Raw genomic sequence first — 19,719 nt, forward strand, 5'->3', positions numbered from 1 at the left:
CAAACAGTAACTTCCCATTTCCAAACGGGGCTGGACTCATATTTTAGAACTGACCCCAGTTCAGCGGATTCGCATCCGGGATCCGCATGTGACAATCAGCTGATCGCGGCCAGGCTTTGCAAAAGCTTTCAGCTCTCCTGTCTGACAACAAGACGTACACGCATAGTTTATTTGCAGCAGGCAGAAATGGCCACAAACCCACCCAAGTTAAAGACTGCGATCACTGCCAATGACAGGTGAGTAGCAGTGAGATTATGCTGATTGTCAGTGAGACAGGGAAGAAAAAACAAATGTGTAGCCTACTCTGTCTGACACTCACTTCTTTTCTTCATTTGCTATCTTTTTCAGGCTGCAAAACTTGAAAAATACTTTTGAATCAAAGTATGGAGAATCCCCTCTCTTCTATGCATATGCACCTGGAAGGGTAAATCTAATAGGTAATTTAATTTTATGTAGTAGTGACTTAATCAGTGGACTGTCAAATATAGCATACTGGGCTGATGTATCCTTCTATTACTTAGATATAATGGACCTCAAAGAACAAAGTTACATTATGAAAACAAATGTTAGGTTCCTCAAATCTGCACATTTTCATTATTTGGTCAATGCTCAAAAATGTTTGTACTGATAGTAATGAATGGCTTCTGCTAATAAAAGAGTCCTCTTTAATGTCTGTACTGTTTAGAAAGTGAGTCAAGGCACTTACCACCCCCCTAAGAAGAAAAGAAAATGTGAGAAGTGTAATTTAATAGAAGGAAAGTAATCTAACTTAAGGATATTGAATATCAGGTATTTGTAGCTTTAGTCCACAAATAATGATGCTAGTGCTAAACCCATGTCAGTTATATCATTTAGTCTCATCACATGTCTTTTTTTTGTCAATTCTCTCACATTTAACAGGAGAGCACATCGATTACTGTGGCTATTCTGTTCTTCCGATGGCTATTGAACCGAATATCCTCGCAGCCGTCTCGGTGAACACTTCAGGGACAATCACACTGGCCAACACAAATCCTCAGTACAAGTAAGACTTGAACACGCCATGATCATTGTTGAATCCTTACATTGTGCTTGTGTAATGAATTCAGGAGCTTAAAACGCATGTGCAGTATCATCATCTGTTTTCAGAAAGCTTGTCACTTTGCAGGGATTTCACTGTGTCGTGTTCAGAGGACATTGCCATAGACAGAGAGAATCCAAAGTGGCATTATTATTTTCTCTGTGGAGTGAAAGGTATTCAGGTAAGATGTTTGGTTTTTTAGTTTAGTGTGCAATACTGTAGTGAAAGTGATACTTTCCCCACATAATGTTAGTTACATTTATGGACTTAACCTTTTAACCTCCCTGTTGTGTTCATTTATTACAGGAGAAGTTTGGGATTGCTCATTTAGCCGGGATGTCATGCGTCATAGATGGAACCATTCCTCCGAGCTCGGGTCTGTCCAGTTCTAGTGCCTTAGTTTGTTGTGCCGGGCTCGTAACAATGGAGGCAAATCAAAAGTCCCTCTCCAAGGTAAAATGCTTTACTGTCATTTCAAAATACAATACATATTCGCAGAGGAAAAAATCATATATACATTTTTCTGTTTCTGAGTCCCGACTTCAAAATTAACCCATAATGTGCTTCACCTTAATGCCAGTAGTTAATATTTGTATTATTTGTCATTTTATAATGGTCTATTTGGTCATTTTCTCATATACTCTGTATGTATCCTCTAGGTGGCGCTGGCTGAGATATGTGCCAAATGTGAGCGCTACATTGGCACAGAGGGAGGGGGCATGGACCAGTCCATCTCATTCCTGGCAGAGAGAGGAACTGTATGTAGCTTTCCCTTCAGTACATTAAAGTCAAACAAGTGGTACGAGTGGATCAGGGTCATTTGTTCTGCATGAAGAATGCAAGAATAAATTTATGTCTTTAATGTATAAGTAGTGGCTTGAGTAATAGTTTATTTCATAATTTCTATGTAGTCAACAGTTGTCACTTGTTTTATGAGTTTTATTTTTTGAATTGTCTGTCAGGCAAAGCTGATAGAGTTCCAGCCTCTGCGAGCCACTGATGTCAAGCTGCCGGATGGGGCCGTGTTTGTGATCTCCAACTGCTGTGTGGAGATGAACAAAGCTGCTTCTTCTCACTTCAACATCCGTGTGGTGGAGTGTCGAATCGCCACAAAGGTTCGCTGATCCAAAGGGTGATTTATGGAACAGACAAAGTATTTAAAATTTACAAAAAACATTATTATGATACAAGTTCATTACCATGCCTCTGTATTTAGATTTGTTTGCTGTTGTGAAATGCTCAATATCTTGAACACTCCTCTTATAATCAATCAAATCAGACAAACTGAACAGATACACTTCATTTTGCATGTACATCCTATGATGGGAGTCTTGTGTAGGCATCACTTTGTTTTAAGGGGTCTCAAGCCAAAAAGGCTTAGAACCAGTGATCTGCAGGAACCACAAAAACTGAATACTGCGACAGAAATGTTATAAGATAGAGTATCATGGCACCATCTGGCATGAATGAATATTTCTCATAGGCTTACTGAGATTATATCTTGTTTCCCTTGTCGTAGTATTGGACTTAATTAAGTAAATAACCTTCGTCTGTGTTGGGTCGCAGCACGTTTGTCAATACGCTCAGTAGAACACTGCCTTAAAGCATTTTTGTAATTTTTTGAATATTACAATTACTATTTATTTTGAGGATTTAGCACATAGGAAAGCAACGCACTTAGAAACAGGAGAGTGTGTTGTTTCCTTGCTGACAATCCTTGATCTTGTGCAAAAATGTAAATATCAATAGAGTGACGAGAGGGTATTTCATTGTAAATACGGCGGGTGTGAACTCAGATGCTGGCCCGGGAGCGGGGTCTGGACTCGAACAGGTTGATGAAGCTGGTCCACGTTCAGACGGAGCTGAAGGCCTCCCTAGAGGAGATGCTGGCTCTGGTGGATGAGGTGTTGCATCCTGAGCCGTACAGCCAAGAGGAGATCTGCAAGGCGCTGGGCATCACCTCCGAGCAGTTTTCCACAGAGCTGCTGAGCGCTAACACTCAGCACGGTGAGCAGCAGCACACAGCAACATCTGCGTGTTTTTATCATGTGTCATCATGTGGAAACAAGTAGTTGTAGTAGTTGATTAGTAGATTGAATTTTATAATTGATTAGTTGCTCTATCTATCTATCTATTTATCTATCTATCTACTTTTTTACTTATTAATCATATTCATCTGCTATGGCTGAGAAAATTGAACAGTAACCAGCCATTACTGATGCTTTTCTTTCTCAAAAACCTCTGAAGAACAACAAATTACTTGCATTATACTGATATGAAGGCATTTGTTCAACAACAGCATAATATTTAAATAGTTTAGTATAACCCAGGTCCATGTGGACCTCATCACAACCACACAGAAAGTCTGGCAGGACCAGAGGAACGACTTAACAAACGGCTCATCTGCCTCTTCTCCTCTCTCTCAGTGACGCATTTCAAGTTGCATCAGCGAGCCAAGCATGTGTATGGTGAGGCTGCGCGGGTGCTGCACTTTAAGAGCGTGTGTGACTCTGAACCTGCCGAATCCATACGGCTGCTTGGGGACCTGATGAATCAGAGCCATGCAAGCTGCAGAGACCTGTATGAGTGCAGCTGCCCTGAACTGGATCAGCTGGTGGACATCTGTCTGTGAGTATACAATTAGATATCAGCCAATGCAGTTTTAGAGATCTGACCAATACAAAAGTGGATCTTTTAGAGCAACCAACTTCAGGCAAGTTCTCTGGCTGAATTCCATTCAGCTGCTTCAGTCTCAGGGTCCTGGTATCGTGCACGCTGGCTCACTTGTTGTGTCCCACATCCATACTGCATACTAACCGAAACCGAGTAAATACTATATGCTCAGCTTAGAGTATACTATGTTTTGCTGTTGGTATACAATAAATCAACATACTAGACCATTTTATACCAACAGGAAATCATATACTCTACTTTAAAAATGCCACAATTAAACTGAACAAAGAGAAATCTGTTTAAATGTACATTTTTACTCAATTTCCTTTGTGCATTGCATTATGGGAGAATAGTGTACATCAACAGCACATTCACAAATAAAGTTTTTTTTAGTGTTTAGTATAAAATTAGTTATATATATATATATAGATATATATAGATATATATTTATCAGAATCAGAAATACTTTATTGATTGAAATTACACATATGTGTATTCATTAGCAGTAATAAATATAGCCCTGCTGTGTTCTGTGTACAGTGGATTCAGAAATATTGTTACCATGATAAGATCACATTTTTTTATCTGTTCCATGTTTTCAACACGTTCACGTTCTTCCTGAATGTTTGATCACATGATTGAGGCTGTTGAAGGCTGGTGTTGGAACATTGTATTGAAATACCGACTTTCTTGTTTCTCTTGGTTACAGGAAGTCGGGGGCTGTGGGCTCCCGGCTGACGGGAGCAGGTTGGGGCGGCTGTGCTGTCTCCATGGTTCCCACTGAGAAAGTGGAGTCTTTCTTACAGGCAGTGAAGGAGGAGTACTACCTCCCTGATCCACGCAGAGCAGCGATGGAAAAACAGAGTTTGTTTGTGTCAAAGCCAGGGGGGGGGGCTGCGGTTGTTCTCGAGGAGTGAAATGCATCATCCATGTCTGTTTATACAGCTGTCATTAAATTTCAATTACACTACTGCAGGGAAATAAATTCATTTTTTTACACTTACACTTGAAGCAGAAGGCACTTGCAAATGAATAATGATAATTGATTCTATGGAAAAAAGGGGCCAAACATTGTCAAAAGTTGTGAATTATTTCTGACAAAGGGAATATTCTTTTTGAGTTAAAACATGTTTGTTTTTGTGATCATGAAGGTTTTTGTAATAAATGATGATTTGGTAAAGCTAATTCACTGTCTCATTGTTCACCTCTGAAAAGAAAAGATGACAAATAAAATAACAATCAGGTTTAATTTGTGCTGTTGTACAAAATCCATCCATCCTTTTCTTTATATACATGAACATAATGTAGTTAACAAGGGCAAAAAGTCTGATTTTAAAGAAGAAGAATTGAATATGTGCATGTAAGTACTCAGGATTGGAACAGCAACACTGAGACGTGTTTGTTGCTGTTACAGTGAGTCGGGGAAACCAGGGGAGGAAGTCCTGATTATAAGATCACACATGGGGATTGAGCCGCACAGGATCAATTTTCACTTCATTAGAGAGCAGTGATGTTGAGGCTTGGTGGTCTAAGGCACATGCTACTGTACTGCACTGAATGTAACTGCAGCATTCTGCATTTAAATCTGTTCATCATACCTCACCCAGCCTGTTTTCCTTTTCTCGTCAAATATCTACAAACATGGTTGATGACAGAGAGGATATAATTGTTGTTGGCTAAAATACTTGATGTTTTTAAGTCTAATTTCCACTGTATTTTATGTTTTATTCATCTTTTTATTTTGGGACGCAACCTAAGAACCAACTGGGAACATACATCATGTTTGAAGTTTGATAATAATCATTCAAATGTTGTACAGCAGCTGTACAATGTTTAAAGTGAGAGATAAACCAGGATTTTCTTTGAGGATAGCAGATTCAAGCCCTGCATTCCTGTTTCACACATTTCTTTGAATAAACTGAAGCCAAATAACTTTTGAATATCAAATAAAAAGTTGGATTATCTTACAAGTTCCATATGGCAAAATATGGAGTCAGTAAACTGTATTTAAATCAGAAAATAAGTTGTGTTCGTCGTCATATTCAGCAGCTTTACGTCAGTGTTCACAGAAACACTTATTTATATTCACATATTACATTTTAGCACTTTGGACAGTAGGTTGAGAGGAGAGTTTTGGTGCATAGGCTTTACAGATGGAAGTCTATTAATAAACGTTTTGTACTGGTGCTGGGTGCTACTTTTATTTATGAAATGTGCCAACCTTTCTTAACTAGAAAAGGACATGCCATTAAAATAACATCGAATAAATGCACCAACCATCTAAATTTAAATTGTATCAGTTAACACAGGTCTTCAAATATTTCTTTAACTTTGGCAACTCATAATATTGTCTACCTGCTGTTGCCAGGCTGAGTTTGCACATTAAACAATTGTCTTGCATGATAAAGATTAAAACGTTTTCCACTATCTGTTTTCAATCGGTTGGCTTTTTTTGGAAATGGCTCCTCTAGATAATCATGGTTTGATTGGCCTTTAACATTCACCATATGATTCACAATAAAAAATGAGGTACGACTGTGTTGTTGTATTTGAGCATAAATTCACCCAAATGAAGGACACTCATTCCTTGTGCTTGGTCCGTAGTATCCATGCATATGGTCTTTTTTAGTTTATATGAGGTCAAGTTCAGTCTTTGTGCTGTTGTTCTGGAGTCTGTTTTGCTCTGTTGTCACTTTCATCAGAGACGCAAGAAACTTCATTCTTTCTCCTCAACATATTTTCTATCCAGGAGGAGCTGTGTGGTGTTCTTCCGGGGGAGCGAGCAGAAGACACCGTGCTCGTCCTCATGTTTTTGCCTGAGGTGATCAGCTCTCCGTAGCCCTGTTGGTGGGAGAAGGCATAAGCGGAGCGGCGGGAACTCGTCCTGCGTACTCGCCTCAGGTTCTGCTCCTGAGGTCCTTCCCTCCTTCTGGACTGTTGCAGATGACGAACCTGTTAAAATACAGCAGTGGTGGAAGAAGTACTTAGATCCTTTACTTACTTTACTTAGTAAAAGCACCAATAACACAATGTAAGAATACTCCATTACAGGTGAATGTTTTGCATTTATAAGTATTATCAGCAAAATGTATTTAAAGTATCAAAAGTAAAAGTACTCGTTCTGCTTAAAGTTGCCCCTGTGACTGATATATTATTATATGTGACATTATTAGATTGTTAATACTGAAACCTCAATGTGTAAATAGCATTTTACTGTTGTAGCTGGTCGAGGTGGAGCTAGTTTTAACTACTTTATAAAGAGTTAGGTGTTTTAGTCCAGGGCCCAGGCCCCTCCAAAGGGTCTCAAGATAAATCTGAGGAGTCATGAGATGATAAATGGGGCATGGACAAATAATGTTCTGCTACACAGATCTGTATTCACTATTTTGACTTTTCTCTAATCTTTACTTTATTTGTGAAATGTTTTACCTCTTTGCGTCTTGGACTGGGACCCGCTGGTTTAATCTTTAACAATGTGTTTTTTTTATAAATTGTATATCCTCCTGAGACCCGGCCCATTCATTTATGTCCTTTATAATGGACATTTTGTTCACCTGTATCTTTCTTAAGTATTTGGAGTTACCCTTCCAAGCCCTATAGTATTCTGTAGGGGACATCCTGGGCTTTCCAGTGATGTGTCATGTGATGGGTTTGCATGCTGGGAACTTTACTTTTTTCCTCTATCAAGATGGTTGCCATACCAACAACCACATTTTATGGAAAGAGGAGAGGCAAGTCAAATATTCTTTATCTATTGCTATTTTTACCATGATAATTATATATATTCTTGTTCATAAACATGTTAAGAACAATATTTTTACATCTGAAAACAGTTTCATTATTTCTGTTTTGAAATAACAGGCATTTAATGAATGTCAACTGTAGTGGACACCAGGACCATTTTAATGTATTTAATGACTGCACATTGTTGTAGGAGAAAGAAGTGAAGCAGAGAGGATTCTATACCGGATAGTAGAGGGAGATTCAGATTTGGAGCTTTCAGATGAGGAAAAGGATGAGGAGGATGAGTATCAGCCTGTGATAGGTGAAGATGATGATGAAGAAGGAGAGGAAGAAGATGCAGGAGAATCTGATGAGAGTCAGAGGCAGAGAGGGAGCAGCAAAGTCGTCGTGCTCTGTGGGCCACGACTAACTTGTATGTTTTATTTAGTTTCAGGCTAATGTATTACATTTTATGATCATGTTAGATTATTATTAAAATAAAAAATATATTAAAAAAATGTTTTGTTTTTTTTTTAGGCCCAAATAGATAGGAAATCACACAAAAACAGAAATTGTAAGACACTTTTTTCCCTTGGTTCTCAGGAGGATATTATAAAATGATCACCTTTTTTCAGGTAAAATATGGAGTAAAACAAGCAATATTTCCTCCTGAAATGTGGTGGAGTAGAAGTATAAAGTAGCATAAAATGGAAACACTCAAGTAAAGTACAACTACCTCAAACTTGTACTTGACTGAATGTACTTAGTTTCTTTCCACCACTGAAATACAACCATGGGAGACACGTTAATGAAGTGTTCATCACTTCCACAAACACTGCAAATGCATCACAGCTATTGTACCTTATCTGTTAGAGTTGGGAGGAGGTCTGCTCTCAGGAAGCTGACTGCTAAGCCGGGCATAACACACACCACAGTGGTGAGCAGAATGACCAACCACACACTCGTCTCTGATAGGCAGTTGCGTGCCGTGCCTGAGGACACACAAAATCGAAATTTATTCGTACTTAATTTCCATGCATCAGTATTTTTTTTTCACATGCATCCAAACTTACCTATGAATGGGAAATTACTTGGAAAGATGCCAAACATGCCATCACTTTGCATTGCAAACAATATGGCAAAGTACACTGTGAGGCTGCCCCATATGAAGAGGTGATGGACAGCCGTCCAGTAGTGTTTGTCAAGTCCAATCTAGGAACACATACAAGTATCATAAACATAAGTATAGTGTTAATCTTTCTAGTCTACAGGGCTATTTTTGTTTGTTTTGTTCTGCTTATACTCTCACCTGAACACTTACGACAATGACCAAGGATGTTGCTATGGTGACAGCAAATGCTTGTTGGTCGGAAAAGTCGGAGCCGTCCTCTTTCACCACGACAGAGAAGGCTCCATAGGGAATGAAGAAGAGCAGGAATGATGTGCACATCCCCTGCAGCGTGCACAGGAAAAACTGGCGTTTGTTGAAGAGGAGGTTTTGCTGGCCGGGTTTGTACAGACTCGGGTAGCGAAGGCTGTTCTGGTCATTGACATCCTTCAGGAAACAAAGATATCATGAGTCCGACATGATAAGTTAAGTATTATATATAATGGCAGGGATAGGGAGACATATTGAGAAGTGTTTGATGGTTGTTTGATGATAGATGAACAATATACAGTATCATATGTTGATATGGGGCGATCAGGTTAGGGGGTTCTAGTCTAGTTCTAGTGTAGTACCTACTGCAGGGTTAGCTTTGTAGCTACCTTTGGGAAGTACATTAATCATGACACAGTAAAAGAGGTCTACAGTAATAAGATATTCACCTGTATGACTTGACAGTATCTTGAAATGAAAAACAAAAAGGAAAATATAAGATGGCTCAGGAGGTTGCCATTGGAGACTGCTGGAAAAGTAAATGGACTTTAGTCCAAATTTAGAAATAAAGAGTTTCTTTAAAAAGATTCAGTTATTATCACCACATATTTAACAGTGTTACCTGATCAAAAAGTCCCATTGCCAGGACCGGTAAAGACGTATAGACTATATTGAAGAGGGTAATGAACCACTGGTCATACACAGTCTGTGGAAAGAGGACAGTTATATACATAGATTATTAATCCAACTCAAAAAGCATAAACTATACAGGCCTTACAATAGGCCTATATTACAGTTTTCTTACCTGAGCTGAGAAACCACAGAAGAAACCGTACCAGAAGTGTACCAGCGTGAAGGCAAAGTTCTTGTAGAAGAAATAGCACAGGAAATTACACATGCGGAAGTAGGACCAGCGTCCGTGCACCAGCAAGAGCCGCTGTAGGTACCGAAACTGAGCGAAGGAGTAATCTGACGCCAGAACAGCCTGCATCCCCTCCTGACCGCTGATGCCAACACCGATGTGAGCAGCTGCAGAAGAAACACAGTGTGGATCACTGCCCTTTGAATATAAATATTAAAAGGCACAACCGGTGATCCAAATGTCACTTTGAAATTGGTTGATAGATTGGGAATTGTCTTATTGCTTGCACAGAAAGGCCGGGTTTAGCTACAGAGGAGCATATCTGACCCTGACAGAGACTCCATGACATAAACCATGAAATAGACAGACGACTGTTGACAACAACAGAATATTAGTGGAAAAATGAAAAACACTTCATCGAGGTTTTAGTGTCTTGCTAAAGGACACAACTGTCATAGTCGGTCACTCTCCAGCCACATTCCCTATTCCCTGTAATTAACATTTTCCATCCATCCAAAGCCAGAACCAGAACTTGACCCCGTACCTGTACCTGCCTGTAAGTGTTCTATATTCAATAACTCACTGAAATCCACCTTGCTTGTCTGAATTTGGGTCCTATTCCTGGCTGCCGTCACAACAACAGCAAAGCCTGACGACACAAGTATGTATTACCATTACATTCAAGTGACAGAGCTTAGCAGTAAGCTAAGTATCTGATTTTCCTACAAAAGAAATACCTGGTGATCTTTGAAAAAGACTTACTCTTGATCATGCTGACATCATTGGCTCCATCTCCAATGGCCAGGGTGACGGCCCTCTTGTGCCTCTTCACCAGCTCCACCACCTGGGCTTTCTGCATCGGAGTGACCCGGCAGCAGATGACTGTTTTACACAAACAGGCCAGGTCCAGCAAGACGTGCTCCAGCTGTGGCTCCAGAGCTTGAGCCTGCAGGGAGAACACACACACACACACACACACACACACACACACACACACACACATCACACCTGTTAAACCTCATCATTACCATCCTATAACATCAACCCCCCACAGAGGCAACACCAAGCAACTGCTCAATGTAACATTTCCACGAGCTGTTGTGCGTCCTGCACACCGCTCAAGGCACGGCCAGGGAGCAGCTCCTCTGTGAAGAAATGGATGTTAATGAAAACCTGTAATAGAGCCGAAGGCCCTCAGCAGCACAGCAGCTCATTACACACTCGGCACAGTCAGCAGCAGGTACAGAGATGCCAGACTCAGCAAACAGAAACACAACCACCGTTTAACAAGATATAACCTGCAGGCGTCAGTGCATCAGAGGAAGGAATTATCATTCCAACAAAGGTAAAGGCCAAGTATCTTACCAAACTGTGTCCATTGATGACTAAGGCATACTCTGCAATAATGGTTTCTTCAAACACCAAGTCATCTGCAAACATATCTGTCTTCTCAACATCTCCTGCGCTGCTAACTCGACTCAGGCCGAGAATGCGCTCTTTAGCACTCCTGAGGAGAGAAGAAATCCAGTAAACAAACATTTTCTGTATGTGTCTAAAATCTTTGTATTAAATGATAGAAATGTGTTCATAAACTGGGTGAAATATTACTGAATCTTTAAGATTTTATACACCGAGATTTTCCACAAATGTGCCCATAAACACAGTATCGTAGCAGATTTCCTCTAGGACTTACAGTTGTTGTGAGAATATCAACCTGCTGTGTGAGTGGAGGTGAAAGGGAAATGTACAGTGTGTCACCTGAGCTGCTGCTGCACCTCCAGCAGTGTGTGGCCAGATATAACAAACACCTCATTCATGTCGTCTCGCAGCATGTTGCAGGAGTAGCCGATGTTCATCGCCGTCTCTGAAATGTTTTACACAGTTTACAGCTCTGTAGCATTTCACAATATTTGTTTTTTCATTTGGGTAAATTATGCTACCTAGTTTGTCTCCTGTGAGGACCCAGATCTTGATGTCAGCTAGATTTAAACAGGCGATAGTTTCTGGGACTCCTTCCTGAAGTTTGTCCTCAATTGCTGTGGCTCCTAAAAGCTTCAACCAGGACAGCAGTCAGTCTGCAGAGGCTGAATGAGTTTGATCATCTCAAGGGTGTAAACAAAAGGCAATGTCAGTGTTACCTTCAAGCCCTGCTCGATCTCCTCATAGAGAACCCCCAGCTGATCCTCGCGGTTCTCAATTACAGTGCTGGCGAACAGAAGCTTCTTCGTCCAGACTTCAAAATAATCTTCATCGAGGTCTTTGTAGGCCAGAGCTAATGTTCGAAGCCCTTCTCCGGCAAATTCCTGCAGAGAAAATTATTGAAAAACAAACACTTATAACAGTACAGCAACAAGCACGGTGAAGTTTTTGGTAACTTTGTCTGGGTTATTGATTTTTATGAGACTATAAATACAGATGCATAATGCACTTAAGTGTATAGTGCACTTCTTCAAGTAATGCTATCCAACACTTACACTGAGATGTTCTGAGGTAGTGTACATGAGGTCTTCGTTGGATGGCTCCAGACGGTCAAAGATAATAGTGTCAGCTCCTTTGGAGTATAGTTTAATCTGGCCCTGTGGATTTCTCACTATAAAACACAACAAAACACAGCAAGAGAACACAACAGGACTTTTTTGATCAAATCCTTCTTGCATAAATATAACAAATACATGGACTACAGAATGCAAACAGAAGCAGGTACATAGAGACTGTTCATTTCATGCTATTCTTAGAAAATAAAGATTTAATACTTGTTGTCACAGGTATTAATAAAAAATGTTAAATAGGAAGTCAGTAGAGAAACAGACTTGCTTTTGATTTTGATTCAAGTAGACATTTTCTACAATATTAATGTGCACATAATGTCATGTTGACTACTTGTAAGCTAAAGGGAGCATTGCTTTTATAAGTGAAGCCCTAACCAATGACACTCATTCTCTTGCGCACGTTGTTGAAGTCCAGGATGGCCAGCAGCTGGTAGGTGACAGCTTGTCCCATCTCACACAGCGTGATGGTCTCGGGGGTTCGGGCGCGGAAGACAAACCCAAAGTTTCGCGCTGCAGTGACTAGCGCTCCCTCGTCAGGTGACTGGGCCTGGTACACCAAGTTTCCTTCATGTTAACAGAACCATCAGTCAGAACCACTTCAATATATTCCATTTATTTCTGTTATTACTGGTGCTACTGGAAAGTGTGCACAGTTCACCTTCACTCTTCTCCTCCGGCATGACAGTGTGGCACAGAGCCAGCAGTCTGAAGAACTCCTGCACTGCAGGATCCTCCAGTTTGATGGCTTCAACCAGGCTGCCATCGTAAAACTTAAACCTTCGGTCACAGAGAGGGTTGAAGGAAAAGTCCACACAGGCTGATTTCTGAGGGCACACGGACCACCAACATAGTTATTATGTTAATATTAGTACTGTTTGAATTCCTGCTTGTTTAGCCTCACTTACTTCAGTAATTTCCACCTTCTGGTCAAATTCATTATCGACGTCACCTGAGAGAGAAAAAGTAATGACTTAAATATCTTGTGAAACATTATAGAAATATGGCTCTGCCACTGTGACAAGTTATTAGTTCTATGCTGGGGATCAATATGGGTGTTTGGATGTTCAAACTATCACCATTTTGTAGAGTGAAACTGCTGATAATAAATGTTTTGCCCTGAAATCTATATTTCAGACCATTTTCAAAGTGAAAAAACATGATTATAGGAATTAAGTGTTTCCCACAGAGTTATAATCATAGAATGTCATGGTATGATGAATAAACCACTAAAACTGCATTTTAATGATCAGAGAATTATCTAGCTATCATAAAACAGTCCACTAAAACTGATCAAACACACTTACACACACTTGTTTTGTTTGGGTTTGCAGCACTTAAAGATAAGGTCACAGCAATTACTCATCTTCTATGATTGGGTATGTCTCGCCAGAGTTTCAAAAAGCTCTATACCATACGTCTGTCCGTTAATGGAGCACTTGCTGAAGACCATGATGTTCTGGGTGAGGGTGCCTGTCTTGTCGGAGAAGATGAACTCCACCTGGCCCAGCTCCTCGGTCAGGGTGGTGGTGCGAGCTTCTGCCGCTGTGTCCGTCTGACTGTGGTACATCCTCCGGTCCCAGTTAATGAAGTAACTGTGACCGAGCCGCAGAACCTCCACACTGAAGGAAAGTTTGCATTTTATTGTGCAATATCACTTTTAACAGGAAATCATTTGCTAAATTGAAAGAATGACTTTCAGAGTGAAATAGCTCCGTAGCTTGGTCCTTACCTGACATACAGTGAGATGGGCACAACAGTGTTGAGGATGATGATGTAGGACCAGAAGGTGAGGAAGCCAGAGAAAACAGCACTGCTCTGAAACCCATCCCACGGCAAGAATACCTGGAAGTTTTTGCCAATGCAGCTCTCCCAAACAGTGTTTCCAATGGCCAAAATAACTCCCATACAAACGAGGAAGGCAAAGATCTGAAATATAGATAATCAGTTTAAAGATCTCATCATACCATACCATCATATCATAACTATATTATGTTTTCAAGCATCTGTCATTTAAAGATGGTACACAGGTGTGTGTGGGTGTATACAGACTACACTGCACCCGTTAGGATGGGACCTAACGGGACAGGACGGGTCACCTCATTCTTACTGATTATCTTATGATGTCACAGCACAGCTCCACCCAATGAGCAGAATGAATAAAAACATTTTGCAGGCACGAGACTCACCCACAAAACTGTTTTGGTTTATTAATCAAAGCTTTTGCTGGAATGTAAAATATGAAGTGCACATGTCAGTAACCATGTAAAAGCAACTAACAGCTTACCCACAAAACCAAAGTGTTCATCAGTTTGTCAATACTTGTCCTCTTAAATGTAGTCCGTCCACAGTTCTGCATCAGTTTAGTTTGCGACCCTGTTGGAGGGATGAGAAAAACAATGAGCAGGTCAGAGATGAAGACAGAAAGAAAAATACAGACTGCAGAATGAAATCATACCAGCAAAGATGACCATTCCAAAGCACCACTCAGTGTTTCTGAGTACACAACCTCGCAGCAGCATTTTCTCATTATCCAGAGGGTATTTATTGTCTCTCCAGCATAAAGTTCCTGTGAATTTATCCAGCTTGTTGTTTGGTGGCTCACAAATGACTTCTCCTGAGGATCAAAGCAAATGCAGTCTCACCAACATCAGTCATCACTGCAGGGGAATGTAAAAAACAAACAAATATGTCAAGCATGATCTCACCATCAAAGTCCATCAGTTTTGCAATATCTCCCAAATCTGAGGTGACGGTCAAAGCCTGGCGGACTTTCAGATTGGTCTCTCTGGTTGGGGAGAAATTGAAAACACTAACCTGTCTTCATAATCTCACAATTTACTGTGTTCGATCGCAGGTTTAGATTTCTTTAGTTTTACTTTACATAACTAGTGCGGCACTTACCCATCGAGCTCTGCAGTCTCAATATAGCACAGTCCATAAGGCTCGCTACTACAGAGAAGGAGGATGTCTGCCTGTGTGTGAAACCAATATGAAACGCTCACTGGTGAGAAAAGGCAATAGATCAATCTCTGCACCACTGAACCTGCAAGAGCACTCGGCGGCCTCTGAATCTTCCAGAAGAAACCTTTGATTGTTAAAGGCAGAATGAGTAGGATTCTCAAAAAAAAAACAACAATGTAATAATCCCTCTCAATCATCACTTATGACCCACTATGTCTGTATCTGCAGAGACCCTTCCCTCTGCCTGTATTTTCTTATTTTGCTGTGTTTGGGACGTTTCTGGGCGTCAACCTTTGGGCACTGGGTGTGTAGCCCCCAGCCAATAACAGCTCACAGGGCGGGACTATAAAAACATAGCGACCAGGTGCCAGATCGTGAGCACGCATCCAAGAGGAAGCTACGAAAATGGTGGACACAGTGCCAAAAAAGCACAAATATTGCAAGGCGAAACCGACAAATACTCATTCTTCCTTTAACCTTAACCGCTCTTATATGTAAACATGAAAGTCATCATTGAATAAAAGCTGCAACAAAATGAAAGAAGCAAAAAAAAGCCATCCAATTTACAGAATACTTCACAACACAGTTTACTCACAGCAACAAACTGATCATTCTCTAGTTTGATGATATCGCCCACTCGAACGTTCATCCATTTCTCATTCTGCAAACTTGGAAATTACAAACAAGACATAGTTAAACCACATAAATGTCCTTGAACATACCATGTGTACTTATCTAAATAAGAAAGACAGAGGAAAGTGAGTACCTCCCCCTGATGAGAACCTGAGACTGGCGGTTGTTGACTTGCTGGTCGCTCTTATGTCGGAACTGAAATTTAAAAAAACGGGGACCAATTTTACCATGCAAGACTAAAGAGGAGCGTTCAGAAGAGCTGTAAAAAGTTGAACTCACATAGTCATCTGTGGCGTCCTTGACAGCCGTGATTACCAGCACCAACACCAAAGGCACGATGGTTGTGAACCAGGACAGAGAGGAAATCTGTGGAATTAACTATGTGAAAAGAAAAGTGGGTTAGCTCGCTCAGTTTCAAACAAATATCTACATTCATAAAAGCAGACATTTCTTCACAGTTTCTTCTACCTGCAGTATCAACAGCACTAAGAAGTAAGCATTAGCGACCCTCTGGAACTGCTCAAACAAGTTGATGGGCAGGAAGGTGAAGACGTTGTACTTTGAGGTTTTGATGTGATTGTCCTGAAGAAACAAACATGTAGAAAACCGAATTGAAATAATACAGCCCACGCTCATGAGTAAAGCAAACTTAATGTCATTTTGAGGTCTACTTACAGTGTATGAGAACTTGTCATTGTAGTCCTGCGCATTGGCTTTCACATGGCGTTCCTTCTCTACAAACAGAGAACACGAGTTTGTTATCCAGAGACAAGTTAATAAAATGACACATAAATAAAACAATCATTTATTGATTATAGACTGTAAGAGAGGTGGTGTCCAAAATCACCCCCCTGATCACTCATTTGCTACTCCCTCCATAAAAGACTCTCAATAGTGTGTTGAGTCACACAACAGTCATTTTCGCATCTGTAAAATTGGGTATTGCATTGTGGGATTGTTAGCAGAAAGAAGTGGGATCGTGGGATTTTTGATGGCACTATAGTGTGCATACATTTCAAGCTAATAATTCAGACATAAAAAAATGTCTGACAGTAAATATAGCGCACTATATAGTAAATAGAGAGTGATTTGTGCCACCTATTCCTTTCCTGTCCTGCAGGAGCCCTCAGTATGTTCCCACATTTTACTGTCACCTGACCTCCACACCCACCTGCACACCTACTCCCAATTACCTCATTAGCTCCTAAGTATATCGGCTGCACCTCCCCTTTTGTTTTCTTGTTGCTGACCGTCTATCGTGCCAGCCTTTTGTCTTCTTGGTCCAGCCTGACGTTGCCTGCCTTTTCTGACTTCTTGCCTGCCTGCTTTGCCCTTTTGATTTTGGTTGCCTGCCCCTAGGACAGTCGGGGTCAAACTCCAAAAACGTTTGATTTTACATTTCCCTCATGCAACTTGATAGTGTCTTTCATTAGATCCTCTCTGCCTCCTAAATCCTCACTTCTACTCTTTTGTTGCCCTACCTTTCTTTCACACAGTATCAGTCACCTTGTCCTATCTTACAACGTGATTATGGGGGTTGAGCCTTTGTTTATAGGACATGAATGCACATGAATCTACTGTGACTGTCACCTAAACATGGTTGATCTAACCTCAAAAGATTTGAGTGAGTCTACTTCAGTGGACTCTGTTTGAGCTTGCCCCTTTTACACCCAAGAACTGAAGACTTTACAACTTTGGCATTCATCTCATGGCTCATATACGTCAAGGAGGTGATGCATTAAGGTTGATTATCATGCTCGGTCTCGGCAGGAAACAAACAACATAATAAATACCAGTCACCTGCAAGACGATGAAACCATTCATCAAAGACAGAGTGATACCCGGAGGAGCACGCTGCCAAACGAGGTTAAATCAGTGGTGAATTATGCATAACACACACTCACAGAGCTGCAACTGAATAGACCTTCTCACACAAACAGACTGGCCTCGTCCCGCTATCAGTTACCGCGACAATTAATTATTAAGAAAGGCTTTTCTTGTTCAAAGGCGTTGGTCTGCTTAAACATTTCATTAGAAGACGTGTAAAAGCAAATGTTTTTCTAATACAGCACAAAATTATCTCTGTATGATTTCTGAAGGAGATTTTTTTTTCTATTCTATTCATCCCATATTCCTCCTGGGTCCAACATCGATACAGGAAGCTTTTAGATAATCACTTTCAGGAGCTAGAGGAAATGTTTCTTCAGAAAAAGATGACAACACAACAACTGTACAAGAAGTTTAAAACATATATTGTTAAGGAATTTAAATGCACTTGAATCTCATTCAAAAACATGGAAATATCTGAGTCTGTCCCTGCAGGGCACAAGGTCACCTCCCTCTGTGTGTGAGGCAGATACTGATTACAGGATGCCACAAAAAACGCACACCACACACATGAAAAACACACATGCTCAGAGAGAGAGAGGCTCCTGTTTCATTTCTATCTCTCGAAAACAGTGCACTGCACCAGGACAGGATGAGGAGCTCCTGTATAGCTGCCTGAGAGAAACGAAGATACTTAAACACGGGACGTCTCCTTTACACACCTCAAACCTGCAACCAGTTACCCTCCACAACAAAATAACTTTTCTCCTATTGTTAACTAGATCTTGAAAAAAGAAAAGAAAGAAGAAAGAAATCCCACCAATGTGAGTGTTTCTCCTCCAGAATGCCATCTTCTCCGGGGACGTCCCGAGGGTTGCCCTAAAAGTAATGTGAAGAAATCAGAGGTGAAATGTAATAAATACGTTTACTCAAGTACTGTACTTAAAATACAATTCACTTTCCCATGCTATACTTCCGCTCCACCACAATTCAGAGGGAAATACTGTACTTTTTAATTCACTACATATATTTGATAGTTTTAGTTACCAGTCATACAAAACATGCTGCATGATGAACCTATAAAATGTGATGCTTTGTTAAGACATCCAACTGTATATAATAAAACTGATAAATGAGGTACAACAACAAAATGCTACTTACACATGAATGCATCAATAATAATAGCCATTCTTCTTTATACTTTTACTTTTGATTTTTAAGTACATTTTGCTGATAATACTTACATACCTTTAATAGTAACTTTTATTTAAGGATCTGAATACTTCCTCCACCACAGGAAGAAACCAACATGAAGCATCTACACTAAAAAGTGCAGGGATGAGCATTGTGCAGAGGGACAGTAGGTAGTGCAGCGCAGGGAGTGAAGTGTGTGCAATAAATGTACCTCAGTGTTACATCTGAGGCAACACACAAAGCAAAGTGGTGTCTTGTTTCTTTTCTGTTCAGAGAAGCAACTTTAATTAAACTATAGGCGTAAACAGCAGCAGGTAAATCCCCAGTGAACTCTGTCTCCTTAGCATAACAACCCAGGTGAGCAACACAAAGCTGATGTAGTTCTTAATTCTCCAAAGAACTACAGTGTATGTGAGGCTTTCTTTATGTTGGTGTAAAGTCTAAATGGTGGTCTCTTACCTTGCACAAGTTTGTCACAGGCGCAGTCTTGTGTTGTCTCCATGTATCCTGTTATTCAGTTTATTTTCAAGGACCACATTCCGCAGATGTATCCGCAGTAAATATCATATATCTCAATAATATAAGTATTATCCTCCTCCTGGATGAAACAAAATCACCAGACATGGATGGACTCATGTAAATGAACACCAAAGCCTGCTCAGCTGCGGTGAGTAAGAAGAAGGAGAAGGAGAAGACTGCAGACGGTGCAGGCTGTTAAAATGGAGCAGGCAGGCAACAATAGGCAATCACGCTATTCAGAGAGAAATGTGAGGAGAAACAGTAACCAACTAACTGATGATCACACACCGAGAGCGACGGCATAGAGGTGAAGCTGCAGCCTTCATCGGGGAGATGCGGG

At 40.5% G+C, this 19,719-nt stretch overlaps 2 protein-coding genes across 2 annotated transcripts; one reads left to right on the top strand and one right to left on the bottom strand.

Annotated features, from left to right (window-relative positions):
• The first annotated feature begins 127 nt into the window (after window positions 1-127).
• galk2 (galactokinase 2) lies at window positions 128-4,873 on the top strand. The gene is made up of 10 exons (XM_070907778.1): window positions 128-236; window positions 349-437; window positions 901-1,024; window positions 1,148-1,241; window positions 1,367-1,513; window positions 1,720-1,818; window positions 2,023-2,175; window positions 2,857-3,067; window positions 3,487-3,688; window positions 4,443-4,873. The coding sequence occupies exons 1-10, from the start codon at window positions 187-189 to the stop codon at window positions 4,648-4,650; spliced, it is 1,377 nt and encodes a 458-aa protein (XP_070763879.1). The 5' UTR covers window positions 128-186; the 3' UTR covers window positions 4,651-4,873.
• Window positions 4,874-6,379: 1,506 nt separating this feature from the next.
• atp8b4 (ATPase phospholipid transporting 8B4) lies at window positions 6,380-18,517 on the bottom strand. Its single transcript, XM_070907553.1, has 27 exons — window positions 18,487-18,517; window positions 16,515-16,573; window positions 16,308-16,421; window positions 16,119-16,217; window positions 15,973-16,034; window positions 15,802-15,874; window positions 15,147-15,217; window positions 14,951-15,030; window positions 14,701-14,859; window positions 14,530-14,618; window positions 13,975-14,171; window positions 13,656-13,864; window positions 13,151-13,194; window positions 12,904-13,069; window positions 12,621-12,809; window positions 12,171-12,286; window positions 11,835-11,999; window positions 11,637-11,748; window positions 11,455-11,560; window positions 11,062-11,203; window positions 10,459-10,642; window positions 9,640-9,863; window positions 9,457-9,540; window positions 8,766-9,011; window positions 8,530-8,668; window positions 8,318-8,448; window positions 6,380-6,685 (listed from the first exon to the last, which is right to left on the bottom strand). Exons 1-27 carry the CDS (start codon window positions 18,515-18,517, stop codon window positions 6,380-6,382), a joined length of 3,597 nt encoding a protein of 1,198 aa, XP_070763654.1.
• Between the last annotated feature and the right edge of the window lie 1,202 nt (window positions 18,518-19,719).

The sequence above is a fragment of the Enoplosus armatus genome, chromosome 6, assembly GCF_043641665.1.
Source record: "Enoplosus armatus isolate fEnoArm2 chromosome 6, fEnoArm2.hap1, whole genome shotgun sequence".
In the NCBI taxonomy this organism is placed as follows: Eukaryota; Metazoa; Chordata; class Actinopteri; order Centrarchiformes; family Enoplosidae; genus Enoplosus; species Enoplosus armatus.